Here is a 16,885-nt window from a genome sequence, read left to right as displayed (position 1 = left end):
GCTGTCAGCCTTCACACTTCATTCATTCATTCATTGTGCTCTATGTGATGTAGGACTTGGCGAGTCTATGCAGTGTAGTGTTAGATTCTTCAGGACTCCTAGTCATAATATTTTCTTTTTCTTATACAATATTATTTTGCTAATCTCATATTGTGTTTCTTATCTCTTTCTGTCTGTGAGAGCCAAACAAAGTGCTATTATTACCTTGAAATTGTTGTCTAATAAACTCCAGCAGATAATTCTTCTTCCATTACATTGTATCAGTGCTGGCTATCGACTTATGTCACTGATGTACAGATGTAGGATGCAATTCTGTTATTGCATAACATCAGTATTATAAGCGATACATTCTCTTGCATCTTACAGGAAGGGGAAAAGACAGAAGAACTAGAGGTCATGACAACTGTTAGTGGTTTATGAAGCAGGTTGGGAAAAATGACACCTCAGCCACCAATCAGCCTAGTGGTCCTTACCTATTGTAAAGTGATAAGATCAGCAGTACAACAAGCCACATTAAGACAAAACACTGCAAATGAGCTGTGTACTGCAGCCTATGGTTTGATTCTCAAAACTTCAGTTGCAAACTTCAAAACCAACTTATCCAGTTCATTGCTTCATAGTCACTCCTGCAAACAATAAGGCTTACACATTGCTGACAGGCTAAATAGATAAATGAAAGCATATAGCATTATAGTATCTTTTGGGAAGTCTTCTGCCCTAGGGAACTACCACATTAACAATACACCCCTTAGAGATGACGCTAGTTGTTCAGTATTTGGGACAGTGATCTAACTTTTGATCAACATGTGTCCATTGCTGTAAGAATGTCCTTATATATTGCACAGCTGATAAACAAAGGGATTGTATCTAGATCTAACGATGTCATTGTACCCCTTTACTCAGCCCTCATTAGGACAATCATTGAGTATAATGCCTCTTTTGGCATGTATGTGTCCAGACACATGCAACAACTGAAACACCCACAGAGATACCTGTGGGTGTTTCAGTTGTTTTATATGGACAGACTGTAAGCCATGTCACTATACTCGATATCCTACAGACTGCTAATAGGTGACCTGTGTCTAGCATATAAGGTATCCTCCAACCAATACTGATGGATTTACTGCACATCAGCAAGTCAAATAACACAAGAATACCCAGTCCAGGGATCCAAACCTGTTCTGCAACATCAACAGAACAGTTTGGAGGGACAGGTATACCTAGCAGAGGATACCACTACTCAGGAAGGTTCCCCATCCATATAAAACAATGTTCATCCCAGTCCAGATGGTAAACAGAAAAGTTATCCCAGGAGTGCCCTGTACTACAAATGGACAGCTGTAGCACCTAAATGTTTTATTTCATGCATGGATCCACTCAGAATATCTATAGTATGTTCCCAGTTATCCTCACTAGGGATAATATATCATTTTTAACCATGGGATGGGTATGGCCAATCTAACACCGAATAGGATAGGTTAATTCAAGGGGTGGGGAGGTTGGCACAATGGTTAATGTGTTTACCTTACAGACACAAGGTGCAGGGTTTGATTCTTGCATGGGATAATTGGCTAGGCTTAAAATGGCCCACAAGGGCAGTTAACCTAGTACTAACCAATGAACGATTGAACACCAAAACAGAAATTGGTTAGGCTTAAAATGGGCAACAAGGCAGCTGCCCTAGTATTTACCTATGACCCCATAATATTTATGCTGACTTTCTTCAAGCCCAATAATTCTCTTAGCTGTGAAACATTCACAGAATGCCATACAAGCAAAAAAGGTGGAGTACTGCCCTAAAGAAAAATTTTTAAAAATCACACTATCACAGAAAACAGTGTCTCTGGTCAAAATTACTAACAGAGTACATTAACAAAGGAGCTCTAGGACTAATCACATCCTTTGTTGGCACCCCTTAAAATAATTAAAGTTAAAATCATGTTTACATGTTGCTGATGTGATATCACATCAGAGTTTGCTTTTGTCACATGTACTATGCTGTATTATGAGGTCACAGGACTCAGAGAAGAGGAAAATAGATGTGTCTCATAATTACATGCCTTTTATTTTATCTGAGTTTGTTTAGTCTTGTTGTTAGTACATACACAGATTGTGGGGTGTGAGGTCAGATTCCACCTGCAAAAATGATTACTTTCCAGCATTTTCTAATGTTTTATACAGTCATTATTTTACTATTAAGATGCTTTGATCTTTGCATTTTGCATTCATGATTTTTGTTCACCTTCAGTATGGGAGGCTCAATGTTTCATAATAAATCCATATTCACACCTTCTCATGAAAACATGCTCAGAGATCTGTGCAGCGTTAGAGTTAAAATATTTATATTAGGATACATGAGTATCCAGACTCGTACAGAAGTGAAGATCACATGTACGCAATGAATAATTATAAAATGTAACTATTTTAGCTCCTTTGGACAGCAACATTTATTTATGCGAGAAGTTACATGTTTTTCCAGTTCTGGACTTGTTCCAGTTGAAGTTGGGAAGCCCATGTCAAAAATTATCTACAGAGCTTGGAAGGTGGCCATATAATGCATATTAAAATGGTTATGACTGAATACTTATTAATATATAATAGTATGCACTGCAATACCACTGTATATTGCATATTACTTTGTAGGGCTTGTAACACACTTAAGCTTTTATTTCCATACTTCAGGCTACCATATGTGTATTTCCCATTAATAACAAGTACACTGCAGTAGGTTCTAATCTCTCCTTCCTCTCCTCTTCACAAGAGAATCCGTTTCATGTTTTACTCCCTGCCCTTTCACTGCTGATAAAGAGCCACTTAAAGCAGGTACAGTCTTGCTTGCCTCTTTACTATCAAACACTTTATTCACCTACTACCTCAGGTGTATAGGTGGAATAAAGAATGACCTCTTCCACAAGGATTTCCCCACACAGCTTATGTGTTCTTGGAAAATAAGGCTGTCAGAAGGTACTGGATGAATAAAAACAGTGAGCAAACTCTGGACTCTACCTCAGTACTCAACAAAAAGTAAGTGTCCCTTAAAAGACTTGAAAAAAAGGTAAAATCAGATGTGACATAGGTCAGCTGATGAGGTTCAGTAACTAATATTATTATTTTGAACTATGTTAGAAACAATTTGAAGCACATAATTACCTTTTTGTTAATGAAACCCTTTAGCATGAAGCTAATGTAAACAACACACTTTACTCTTGCCTAGTAAATTCAACGTTAAGTTAAAAGTATTTAAAAAGGAATTTAAGTGCACAAACTTGAAAGGTGTGAAAATAAGTTAAAGAAAAAGTGCAGCCCTCTGAAGTACAAGAACTGATGTATCATTTCCCATATTTATGTTAATGTTGGCGTTTTACGGGTTAGGGTGACATTTGCTTTCAGTAGGTCAGTTGTTTTAAGTTATGGTATATAAAATATTTGGAACATATGTGTATTTTATACTTGAGGATTCTAAAGTTAAAGGAAACAAAAAAATTAAAAAAAAGCATTTGTAAACTGGAGTATTTAATAAGATTAGTTTAGTCACATGATTTAAGGAACTCTCCAGTATTGTAGTGAAAATGTATGCCTTGAAGTACAGGTTGTGAATCTTGTTTGTGCTGGAGAAGGCATAATGCAATATGTAAATGGTCCTTGGCTAATACAATGTAATGAATATAGATCTGCCAACAATAGATTCAAATAAGAAGAATGACCCATATCTAGGTTGTATATGAAGACTGGAATTCCTCCCTCCATCTCTGCACTCTGCCATGTGAAAGGCTGTGCCCTTACTTTCCCTAACTAAATGCTGTAATTCAGGTTGGTATTGTTACTCAGATAAGGGCACTGAGAGATCCAACATGCTGCACATCTGTGTGGTTCTGGCGGTTCACTTCTGTGTTCAGTCCAGACAGTGCACAGAAGTTGCATTTAAAAAGGTTTGCTTCATTCATTTGAGAACTACCAAATAGCAAAGATAGATATTTAGTCATAAAAACTTTTGTGTGTGTGTGTGTGTGTGTGTGTGTGTGTGTGTGTGTGTGTGTGTGTGTGTGTGTGTGTGTGTGTGTCTATATGCAACTATGTGAGTGTGTGTGTGTGTGTGTGTACATATATATATATATATATATATATATATATGTCTCCTTTTTTGTATGTGCACCTCTCTCTTTGCAACTAAAAGCACAGTCTCCATGCACAAACTAGCCATGTAACAATGTCTGTCTTTATTATTCTGCTGGCACCAATTGTTCCCTGGTTTCCTGAGGTGACTGTCTCTAATCTTTCTTATTGTGGATTTCTTTCAGTAAAACAGTAGGTAAGCACTTGTTTTGGAAGGTAGCATTATATTTGATCTTGGAAATTGTTCAGAAATGTTGTCTTTCACATGCATACTAGCTGACCTCTCCTCAAACTGGCAGCACACAAACGCAATCTTTTTTCAAAAATGCTGCTTTCCATAACAACATTGTCTCATGTGCTTGGCTTCACTTTTTTCCTCCATTAAAAAATGTTCTGATTGGACTGCATTATGTATTTATTTTACATTTGGTTACCGGGAAATTCTGACAGGACACAAGTGGAGGCCTGGGGAGAAAAGCTCCATATAGAACATAGATTAATAAGTACAATTCCGTACATACAGAAGAATAACACTATACATTTTACATCAAATAAAACTCGGATAATAACACTTTAAACTGTACAGCAACTAAAAGTAGGATGAAAATGGTACATTATACAGGTTCAAAGAAGAAACATCTTAAACTGTACAGTCAAGAAAACATTCAGTATGATATAGTCTTGTAATAATAAAGTATACACCAAGTGTCTATACTTAGAAGGAGCAGTTACAGTTGAAAGGAAGATCAAGGTATGAGAAATGAGACTTGCAAGATAAAAAGAAGTATATTGCCTAAAAACAAGAGAGGAGTATTTACCTTGGGTGAGGAGAAAGAGAAGGGGGTTAAACTAGCCTGGGGAGACACAGTTACAAATCCAGTTAGCTTGTAGGTATGTTTTTAGAGATTTCTTAAACTGAGCTAAGGGTGTTGTGGCTTATGTATTCGTGGGTAAATGCACTGAAATAACTAATGGAGGCAAATTTGCTAATTAATGTTGACACATTCCATGCATTGCTGATGATTGTCATACAAACGTCAGTTAACGTTAATGGAAGTCTGGAGTATTGGTAACAGCCCTGAGCCATAAATTAATCAATGCTCTAGTCTTTCAGTACAGTCATCAGTTTTACAAACAACATTGTGTCTCTGGAATTAATGTACAAAAAGTAGTACTAGTTGCTTGGTACATAAGTAAATTGGTATTTGATTCTTACTGCCTCCACTTCTTTTTTGGGTCATCTTAGACAAGTCACCTTGGAATACTTCTTGAATGTTAAGATTTTAGTTGACAGGGAAGGGGTGTTGTATGAGCAGAAACAAGCATAGCAGGTTACACAAATGAATGAAGAAATAAGTAACCTGACTTGCGTGTGTTGTAACTTGTAGCAAGGATCTACTCTTCATTGATTTTCTATTCAGGTCGCAATACCAACTTTCTAATGTAGTGCAGAACAGTCAAACGGTTCACTATGATTTACCACTTTCTTTGTGGAAAAATATATCATGCTTGTGATGTTAGAGGAACTAAATCTGCATAGAAAAGCTATGAAGGCAAATCCCTTAGATGCCTACTTTTCAGACATCACAACTATGATTTTAACCCAAAGAGGTATAAAGCAACATTTACCTTTGACATTTCTGTGAAAGAGAAAACAAAGACTACTTTTTTAGTATGTGAAACACCACCACAGGGAATTTACCCATTGATTAGCATCAACTTGTTTGCCAGTAATAGATGGCAGGAAACATACGAGTCCTGATCAACATTTACTTGGATTAGATGGTTTTTATCTTATGACTTTCCTCTTTTTAATTTCTCTCATCCTGGGGACACAGATGCCTGATGATTTTAATGCAGAGGATTAAAAACATTTTCAGATGCATCCCAATTTCTGGAGAAATTTGCCTAGGACCATAATTGTGAAGTATGTTAAGTGCTATCTGCCACTATCTACTCAGGATGATGGTACAATGCCCAGACCTACCCCCACAGGGCCTGGAGAAATGAAAGGTCGCAGTCTGGGAATCAGCTCCTAGTTGCTTCAACTGAGCCTTTTAACACTGGGCCAATACTTGTGCCTCAGTCCACAGCAGTACAGATAGCCACCCTGCTCCCATTCCATCAAGCCAAGCCTTCTGAAAAGTAAGTACTTCCTTCAAAGTATAACTACGGGCTTTAGCATGCAGATCTGTACCATAATCTAGAACAGATTTGTATACAGAGGTACACACAGGTATAAAAATTCACTGGATTTCTTCAGGTAACCGTGCTCTATCCTGATAAAGTACCCTTGATTAAGTAACACAACCCTGATTACTTCTATTTTGTCAACATTTGACTAAGCAGGAGGTTGAAAGTTATATCGGACCACTCAGACAAGAGCATTCTTTAGGTTAGCATAAGAAACAAATTTTACTTTTTGCCCAATAACCAAGATTTCCTCTGCTGATATCCATTGGCAGGTCCAAAGTACCTGTAACATAAAATAACATGCACACACTTAATTACGCAGGTGAATGATGTGGGCATCGAGCCTCATTTGTTGAGTGTACCAAACTCATCTATCAGTGGATTGTCTAACCTAGGCTAAGCAGTCACTCAGTGCACAATAATGGTTGTTAAGTTCAGTAACAACAGTCTTATTAGCATTCAGAACATCTCCTTGTACCACAGCCAGACAGAAAGGATTCCTTCATCATCTTCAAATGGAATTTCTCCCTTTGAAATATAGATTTTCTGGATTTGCTCTATAAATGCAAAACCATGATATCAAAATCCAGGCACCTAGAGATCTTATAAGGAAGTTACTTCAGTTAAATGTCATCCTTTCCCACCACTTCCATGCTTCAAAAACATGCTATAGGAACTGTTTTTTTTCAGTGTTCATTTCATTTAATTGACACTGTCATTTTTGACAATACCTGCTGTCTGCCCCAAGGCAAGTTGTTGTTGAGAGTTCTCAGGTGAAATGTAATCAGTGGGCACTTCTAAACAAAAGAAAAGACAAACTCATAAAGTATATGTAACACATACTTGTTCATGCCCTCATGTTTATTATAAGTATTAAAGCCATCTACATCTTGTACATCTGAGATGTGAGTTCCAAATGGTTCATAACGGGTCAACAAGTTAACATATATCATCCGATGACCCAACAACATGTCCTTGCATGATGATTTTAATGTTATTTAAGGTTATAAGATCATGTTACTGAGAAGAAAGAAGTAAGTAAATTTGGTATCACTGCTAGCAGAGGAAAAAAAACATGTTTTGAAATGTTGATTTGGTTGGTAATTTTACTTTGCAAAGGCAAGGCTTTATTACAAACCTCCTTCCTGGAAAGTGGCACTAATATACACTGCATTTAAGGTAGGGTGTCACTTACCGTATACTGTTTGAGGGAGGGCTGCTGTAAGTAAACTGTGCAAGCTGGTTGGTGCTTTTTGTTTTAACTTTTCCAAGTAAAGCAGAAGCACGGCCTTGACCCTGGCCTTGACCCTAACCACTTCCTAGCATGACTCAGTGATGACCGATCTGGCTAAACTGCAAGTATTTCTGCTTCTTGAACTGGTTTAAACTGTTTAAAGTTGTTTTTGCACCTGCACTTTTAAAGTTTGTCCTGTTTGTTGCATTTACCTGTTGAGGCTACACACTCAAGTGCGCTAGCCTGTGTTACATATTTATTGCATTTTCCTGCTGTTTGTTGCAAAAAAGAAAAAAAACAAAAAAATTATCCTTCTTTCCCGTCTTTCCTGACCTAGAGTAGTCCAAATACAGGCTTTGCTGTATTCTGGACTTTTGGAAAGTTCCTATGTTGCCCATTTCCTTTCTTGGATAAAGGGAGTCTTCTTTGTTCACCAGTGGCAGTGGGGAGCTTAGAGCAGCCCTGGAGGAGTGTTCCCAGCATAAGAATCTGATAGTCTACTGGCCGTTTTTGGCCAATTTCTAGCTCTTTCAAGTGCCCCTGTATAAAACCCGCTTTGGCGCGGTTTTTGCGCTTGTTACTACTCAGCCAAGCTCCTTGTGGTCCTGCAGAGTGGTGCTAGCAGCAGAGAGGCTAAAAGAGCAACTGCTAACCTGATAAAAGTGTTTTTTTTTCCTGCTACTACCTGGGCAACTATCCGATCTAGCTAAACTGCAAGTATTTCTGCTTCTTGAAATGTTTTAAACTGTTTAAAGTTGTTTTTGCACCTGCACTTTTAAGGTTTGTCCTGTTTGTTGCATTTACCTGTTGAGGCTACACACTCAAGTGCGCTAGCCTGTGTTACATATTTATTGCATTTTCCTGCTGTTTGTTGCAAAAAAGAAAAAAAACAAAAAAATGATCCTTCTTTCCCGTCTTTCCTGACCTAGAGTAGTCCAAATACAGGCTTTGCTGTATTCTGGACTTTTGGAAAGTTCCTGTGTTGCCCATTTCCTTTCTTGGATAAAGGGAGTCTTCTTTGTTCACCAGTGGCAGTGGGGAGCTTAGAGCAGCCTATCTATCCCTGCAGGAGTGTTCCCAGCATAAGAATCTGATAGTCTACTGGTCGTTTTTGGCCAATTTCTAGCTCTTTCAAGTCCCCCTGTATAAAACCCGCTTTGGCGCGGTTTTTGCGCTTGTTACTACTCAGCCAAGCTCCTTGTGGTCCTGCAGAGTGGTGCTAGCAGCAGAGAGGCTAAAAGAGCAACTGCTAACCTGATAAAAGTGTTTTTTTTTCCTGCTACTACCTGGGCAACTATCCGATCTAGCTAAATTGCAAGTATTTCTGCTTCTTGAAATGTTTTAAACTGTTTAAAGTTGTTTTTGCACCTGCACTTTTAAGGTTTGTCCTGTTTGTTGCATTTACCTGTTGAGGCTACACACTCAAGTGCGCTAGCCTGTGTTACATATTTATTGCATTTTCCTGCTGTGTGTTGCAAAAAAAAAAACAAAAAAATGATCCTTGTTTCCCGTCTTTCCTGACCTAGAGTAGTCCAAATACAGGCTTTGCTGTATTCTGGACTTTTGGAAAGTTCCTGTGTTGCCCATTTCCTTTCTTGGATAAAGGGATGCTTCGTGATTCACCAGTGGCAGTGGGGAGCTTAGAGCAGCCTATCTATCCCTGGAGGAGTGTTCCCAGCACAATAATCTGGTAGTCTATTGGCCGTTTTGGGCCAATTTCTAGCTCTTTCAAGTCCCCCTGTATAAAACCCACTTTGGCGTGGCTTTGCCCGATTTTGTGCATAGCGCAGCATCGGGCAGCTCCGCTTAATTGGGTTTAAACCATTCTCGGCTCCACAAAGTCTGCTCTTCACTTTTTCCCTTAGAACTGATCTAGTTCTCATAATAAACACCCTATTCCTACTCTAAAGCCTGGTGCTTGCTCACTAAAGCAGTTATATAAGTCAGCACTAAAAAATTAAAAGCACTACACCCTCACAAACTCCCCTTGAGTACCTTGTTCCCCATTGGCCCTTTTTTTCAATTATAAAGGAATTCCCAATACTATTCTAGCATGTCCAAAGGTCAGTTGTCAATCTCCTCTCCGGTCCAGCTGGTGAATCTGGGAATCTTGAGGCAATGTTACAACTGCCTCATGTACACATACAACCCTCTCCTCCTCCCAACAAATTCCAACACATTTAAGAGATGCAACCATATAGCCAAACTGGAGGCTAAGCTCTCTCAACTCAGTACTGGTGTAACCAGTCAGGAGGAGAAGGAAACCACACTCACTACAATTCCAGTCTCACATAGACCTACCACGACAGCAAACCAAACACATAAACACACAAAAACATACTCGGAGGCTCTAAATAAAAATCTGCCTAAGCAGCAGAGACCTCCAAAGCAGACACCCAAGCAACCGCTACCCCAAAACAAAACACATGCAACACATAGCTCACAAAGCCTTAAGGCTATATAACACACCTGATACACTTGTAATAGGTGACTCTATCGTCAGGCACATTGACGTCCCGCTCACCAGGCTGAACAAGGAGAAGGTCACGGTGAGCTGCCTGTCGGGCGCTAGGATCCGCCACATAACACAAGCACTCAGGTCACTCCAAGGCAAGCACAAATATGACTCCGTCATTGTCCATGCTGGTGTGAATGACCTGAGACATACCTCCCTGGACTACATGAAAAGAGACATAGAGGAGCTCTCTGAGCATGTAGCCCAGGCCAGTATGACCCTGACCTTGAGTAGCATCTTTCCCTCACCAAGAATAATGCCACAATATGAAGACAAGATGATCAATTTCAACAATTGGCTTAAGTATTGGTGTCATTCAAAGGGGATCCAATGCCTGTCAGCCTGGGATGACATGCTCGACAAGCCACGATGCTTTGCTAGGGATGGCTTGCACCTGTCACCCCTGGGCTTTTGGATATTGGCAAAGGCTCTTGCCACCCCCATAGTGCCTTTTTTAGGCAAGGTTCAAAAGACAAACCCACCTCCATAGGTATCACAAGGGATAAGAAACTAAGAGTAATGCTACTCAACGCCAGAAGTCTAAACCTGAAGATGCACGCACTCGAAACTCTCCTTAGCATGGAGAACATCGATATCTGTGCAGTAACAGAAACCTGGTTCAAGGCTCCCGAGAGCACCCCAGCCCTACCAGGTTATACCTCATACCATGCTTTTCAGCCACAAAACTTGGACTGAACCACAAAAGGAGGGGGAGTATCAATATTCGTCAAAGATACCCACACCTCCAGGTTGGTGGCACAGCACGAAGCATCAGGGACTATCCATGTGCAACTAACAGTGGGTAAAACTGCCTTCCAGTTTATAGCCTGCTACAGACCACCGTCCCAAACCCAGGAACCCCACTCGGCCTGCCTGAGAACACTGGAAAATATGAAGGTCTCTCCAAACACCATTATATTGGGTGACTTCAACTACCCAAACATAGACTAGGAGCATTACTCTAACTCCAACACCCTAGCCCAAAGGTTCATAGAATTTATAAACTCAAATGCTATGGAACAACTTGTTACCACTCCCACAAGAGGGGAAAACATACTGTACCTGATCATCACCAACATGGGGGCTCTATGCTCCAGACCAGAAGTGTATCCCTCACTGGTAAGATCAGACCATAAACTAATCTCACTGGATATTCACATCCCAACCCCACCCCCTGCCCAGAAAACCACAGTGAAAAACTTCTCTAAAGCAAATTTCACACTCCTCAAAACCAAGGTGCAATCCTTCAAAGCCTCCGGGCCTGTGGAAAATACGGCCCAGACCGCAGAATCCTTTATAAACACATTCTATGAACACCTTCAGGAATGCATGGATCATGCAATCCCAAATAAAACCAAGACCCAATCCTCCAAAGGCAGGCGTCCTGTCTGGTGGACCCCAGCCATAAACAAACTATACAATAGAAGGAGGAAGCTACTACATGATAGAGCAAAATCCCAAAAAGGGAAGGCATCTCTGATCAGTATTAGCAAAAAACTACAGGCACTCATAAAATCGTCTAAGGCCAGCTTCAAGAGAAAAATTGCACAGGACACTAAGGATAATCACAAGGCTTTCTTTAATTATGTTAGGAACCTGGGTGGGAATTCCCAGATATGCTCAGAATTAGTCCAAAATGACAAAAAATACACTGACCCACAGACATTGCCAACATCCTAGCTGACAGGTTCAGCGCAAACTCCCCTCCCCACCAAAAGGCAAATATCTATCCCAGTAGAGTGCTGCCCCCCTGACATCTCAGATGCTCAGGTAAAAGCCGCCCTCTCCAAAGCAAAAAACACAGCATTAATGGGACCAGACGGTGTCCCGGGCTGCGTCCTACATGAACTCCAAGAAGAGCTAAACCCAAACATAAAACTACTGTTCAATCTCAGCCTTACTACAGGATATGTACCCAAAGAGTGGCGTACAGCAACAGTGGTCCCTCTCCACAAAGGTGGTGCCTCAACGGATCCTGGAAACTATCGCCCCATAACCCTGACTAGCTTGGTCTGCAAAGCTATGGAAAGGATCATCATGGACCTCATAAACAAAGATATTGGGGACCTACAGACACTGGATCCTACTCAGTTCGGCTTTAAGGGCAGATCCTGCCTCTTAAACCTGGTTGATTTCTTTGAAACAGTCACCAAGGCCATTGACGAGGGGAAGGTGGTCCACACAGCCTACCTGGACCTCGCAAAAGCCTTTGATACAATACCCCACTCTGGCATTATAGATAAGCTCACCAGCTTAAATATAAACCCCTATGTCACTAGATGGGTTGCAAACTGGCTCAAGGACAGAACCCACATGGTTAGAATTGCTGGAGCCATGTCAGACTCCAAACCAGTTACAAGTGGCATCCCACAAGGCTAAGTCCTGGGGCCTCTCTTGTTTGGTATATATTTCTCGGAGGTACAGGCCAACATGGAAGGACTGTGGCTGTCCAAGTTCACAGATGACTGCAAACTAGGTACCATAATCGACTTTCCAGCCAACACAAGCATCCTACAAAAGGGCCTCATAGAAACAGACAACTGGTGCCAGAGCCATGGCCTCAAGCTAAACACCAAAAAGTGTATAGTCATCCCCTTTGGCAAAAACAAAGTGCCCACAAATTACCACATAGGTGGTAATCCATTAAGTATGGAAGAAGTAATTAGGAACCTGGGGACCCACATTGATAGCAATCTTTCATTTGAAAACCACGTGGCCAAAGTGGTTAGAAAAACATTTTATATAGCCCACATAATCATGAAGGGATTCACATCTAGATCAGGGGAGGTCATCGCACCTCTTTACTCATCCCTCATCAGGCCCATAATTGAGTACAATGCCCGTTTTGGGATTTACCTTACCAGACACCTCCAGCAACTGGAAAGACCCCAAAAGTACCTCACTAAGAGGATCAAAGGGCTCAAACAGATGCCATATGCTACCCAGTTAAAGAAACTCCAGCTCTACTCAGTGGCATACCACCTGCTCAGAGGCGATCGGTGCCTGACGTATAAAGTCATGTCCAACCCGGAATTAATGGATATGCTGCACCTCAGAAAATCCAAATCCCATCGAGCTACGCGCTCGAGAGACTTGAACCTCAGCACTGCAATAAATAGGACATGCTGGAGGGACAGATTCATAACCCAGAGGCTCCCTTCACTCTGGAATAAAATCCCAGTCCAGGTTAGGCAGAGTCCCTTATTGACTCTCTTCAAGAGGAATCTTGATGAGTGGATGGGAGATCGTAGGTTTACTCTGGGTATCACTTCTGTGTCACTGTTAGACAGAGGCACAGTATACTAACCTCGAAAAAGGGCATAGCAAAATTCATTTAAAATGGGTGGTGAAAGCCAAACACACTCTGGCTAGGCTTATAAATGCCCTAGGGCAGATAGCCTAGTATGAACCTATGAACCTATGAACCTATGTCGCAAATAAGCTGCGCCTAAGACAGTGTCACTTCCTGTAGTGTGTATAGTACTGGAGAGGAATGCTGCAAAAGTGGATAAAGAGAAGAAAAAAGGCTGTGTGTGTGTGTTGGGGAGTGTGGATGTATCTGTGTGCCCATATGTGTAAACCCTAACCCTATCCCTTCCCCTAAACCCGATCCTGTACATTAAGGTACTAACCTTTACCTAACAAACATTACCACTATTCAGACAAATTATGTTTGCAAGTTAGTAGTATTTTTTGTTTTGTTTTTTTAAACAGATCAAAATCAAGATTGTTTTCTGTTTTGTTTTTTTTTTTCTTTTGAGGATACTTTAAATTGCTTGAGAAAGGTACCAACAAGTGCTCTAGTGCCAGCAAATTCCCCCAAAGTTAATTATCACTAGTGATTTTTATGTTCAGAAGAAGAGTATGATATAAAAATGCATTTAATATGCTTGTTTTAAATAAAAATACATTATCTTGGAGCAAAAAATACTGTAACGTTTCCCCATCTTGAAAATATTTAATAATAATAATTCTACTTCTAAGTCAGATGGCATTTCTAAAAAATTATGAAAAAATCTAATTCTAGGCATAAAGTGAAATATAAGTGAACTTTCAAAAATGTAAAGTAAAGAAATGAATACAAGTCTAACCACTTGAATCATCTATGAGGTAGGCTATATTACCCAACAGGGCGGGTCCTGTGCAAGTAATAATGTGTAATAGGATGTGTGTTTTTATGAAAATAATGAATGCCCAGGGGTGTCCTGAGGCCCAATGCCTAGGACATAGGTGCCGGAACCATAGTGAGGAGCAGGGAGCACCCCCCCACACACACTTTTACCAGAACTCCATGGTGGAGTTTTTCTTTAAGGAGGATCCGACGCACGCTAATGTGGATTTAAACACAAGCGCGAACGGAAGTTAAACTACCGTTCATAAGTGTATGTGATCACTGCCCAAAAGGTATGCTCCCAGTCATGGTTCCTTAAGCTAAGTAGAGTTAGTTTTTATGGAGAGTTTTTCTGTGCTCTGCTCCATGATGTTGAGATTTCTCATGCTTCCTTTAAGTACTGCTGCTCCACGATGTTTTCTTATCACTAGGTACTTTGAGGAGTTTTCCTGCTCCCCAGTGTGTCGTTTCCAGGTGCAGCTTTTAAGGTCACTGCTGGTGTGTGTGTAGCTTTTAAGGTCATTAGTGTATGTAAAAATGCCCCAGTTAGGTATACCATGTGTGTGTAAAAATGCCCCAGTTAGGTATACTGTGCGTGTCTGTAAAAATGCCCCACTTAGGTATACCTAGGTCAATAGTGTCATGCAGGCTCAAACCCTGTACCTTGGGTACAAGGAGCAAGAGCCTGAATTTTCTACCCATGCCACCACTTATGGTTCAGGGAATTGAGTCCATAGCTTTCAATTGTCCAGATTTTCACAAAATATTTGGCTCATACTTTTGGTCTGTTCCTCTTACAATTTGTGGTTTTCTCGCAAATCAGAAAGAACTAAATTCACTAAATAATGATAGCCCTTTAAATTTCAGTCTTCATATCTTTCAGGAAACACATGGTAATGCAAAACACTTTATTTTAGCAACTTTCTAAGATTATACAAGCAATTTTTAAAATGTGTCCCTGATTTTGGGCCTTTGCCCCCATCCCAAATAAATTTAGGCTTTTTCCAGATTTCTTGTGCTGCAAAGTTGAGCGATAGTTGCGTGTCAAGTGGATTTTACAAGGAGCTTAGAGCTTGATGGGAAGAGAAGTTTAGGGCTGCTTATGCCAAGTCTGTTTGCATTGTTAGTAGCACAATAGGTAGTATACTTGATTTTGATGCGGAAGGCTGTGGGTTCTACTCCCACAGTATGCAGATGGATCGCTGATACTGTACTGTGTTGTACTTTAAAGGGAGTGGATGCTGCAGTCCTGTGAAGGTCCTCCTTTGAAGAAGTTACCTAGTAACTATGAACCTGTTATCAGTTTGCCATCCATTCCCTATTGCAATATTACTAGCTTACCATTTTTTTAATGCAACATAAGCAATTTATTCTTCAAGGGCAAGAGAAACTTTATTTGTAGATGAAACAATGAAATATAAAGTAGTTTGCTAGCAGCAACCTCTTCATTAGTTACAGATCCCTTTAATGTGGAATTATGTATATGACTCACTTCTGCAGAGATTTTGCATATTTACTGATAATGGTGGATTGTAGTGACAGAAGTTTGAGTGACCTTTTATGGTTGAAATTTTCTGAACTGGGTAGTTTTATCATTGCTGGTTCATACATTTGTTTCATTGCTTACTAGAAGACTGTTCAAAATTACTAATTTAAAATACATTCTAACAAGTGGTGCTGTATTATACAAGGAATATAATTTAATACAATCAAGAAGGTGAATCAAAGAATGCATACATGTATGCATGGCCCTAAAAATCTGTAAAGAGCCTATTGAAAACAGCCCAGCGGTAAGCTTAGTCCTCCACTGGCCAGATGCAAAATGAATGTGGGTTTTCATGTCCTTTCAATGAATGTGAGTTTCAAGGGCAGATAAGTTTACTGCTCATGCCAAGTCTGTTTTCATTGTGAGACAGTATTGTTTGTTTAACAAATGGCTCATTGTTTGTCTGAAACTCAAGTGCCTATCATTATTTAAGTTCTTCAATCCTCATAAATTTTCCAGAAAATCATACATATAAAGGACAGACCAAAAATATGACAAAAAATCAGGGACTGACAAACATGTGCTCTGATCTCTCAACCTCTTAGGGCAAGAATCTGGAGAAAATGTGAAAGGCTCAAAATCATGGACAAATTTTAAGCTTTACTCTTGTTACCAAAGCAATGGACCAAAAGGCTTTGGCCGACTAAGTCTGAGATGACTGCAAGCTAGGAGCAGTTACTGAATCCCCAAATTACTTAACCATCATGCAGGAAGGTTTGTCCCAAACAATAACTGGTGCCAGAATCATGCATTGAAACTAAATTCCAAAAAATACATTATCATATCCTTTGGGAAGTCATCTACTCCTGGGAACTGTCAAACTGACAATGTCCCCTGAGAACTGACCCAGTTGTTTGGCATTTGGGAACTTGTGTGTACATTGATTTAACTTTTGACCAACATGTGCCCAGAGTCATAAGAAAGTATTTCTATATTACACAGCTTATAAACAAATTGATTGCGACTAGATCTAGAGATGTTATTGTCCCCCTTTACAAAGCCCTCATTAGGGCAATCATTTTGTATAATGCCCACTTTGGCATGTATCTGTCCAGACCCATGCAACAACTGGAATACCCAGAGAGATACCTTACTAAAAGAATACAAATCCTAAACAATGGGTCTTGCATGGAACACCTCAAAGATTTATTACTATACTCAGTATTCTACAGC

The 16,885-nt window shown here is 40.1% G+C and overlaps 1 protein-coding gene across 1 annotated transcript in view; it reads left to right on the top strand.

The window, feature by feature from the left end:
• Positions 1-2,867: 2,867 nt before the first annotated feature.
• Positions 2,868-16,885, top strand: part of LOC122816337 (periplakin-like) — a 416,450-nt gene continuing 402,432 nt past the window's right edge. Inside the window, exon 1 of the mRNA XM_044089064.1 lies at positions 2,868-3,024. Within this exon, the coding sequence (XP_043944999.1) occupies positions 2,972-3,024 (53 nt within the window). The 5' untranslated portion in view covers positions 2,868-2,971. The remainder of the gene's footprint in view (positions 3,025-16,885) is intronic.

The sequence above is a fragment of the Protopterus annectens genome, chromosome 12.part0 (assembly GCF_019279795.1).
Source record: "Protopterus annectens isolate FY-2018-M chromosome 12.part0, PAN1.0, whole genome shotgun sequence".
Lineage (NCBI taxonomy): Eukaryota > Metazoa > Chordata > Ceratodontiformes > Protopteridae > Protopterus > Protopterus annectens.
This window is presented reverse-complemented; position numbering and strand designations above follow the sequence as displayed.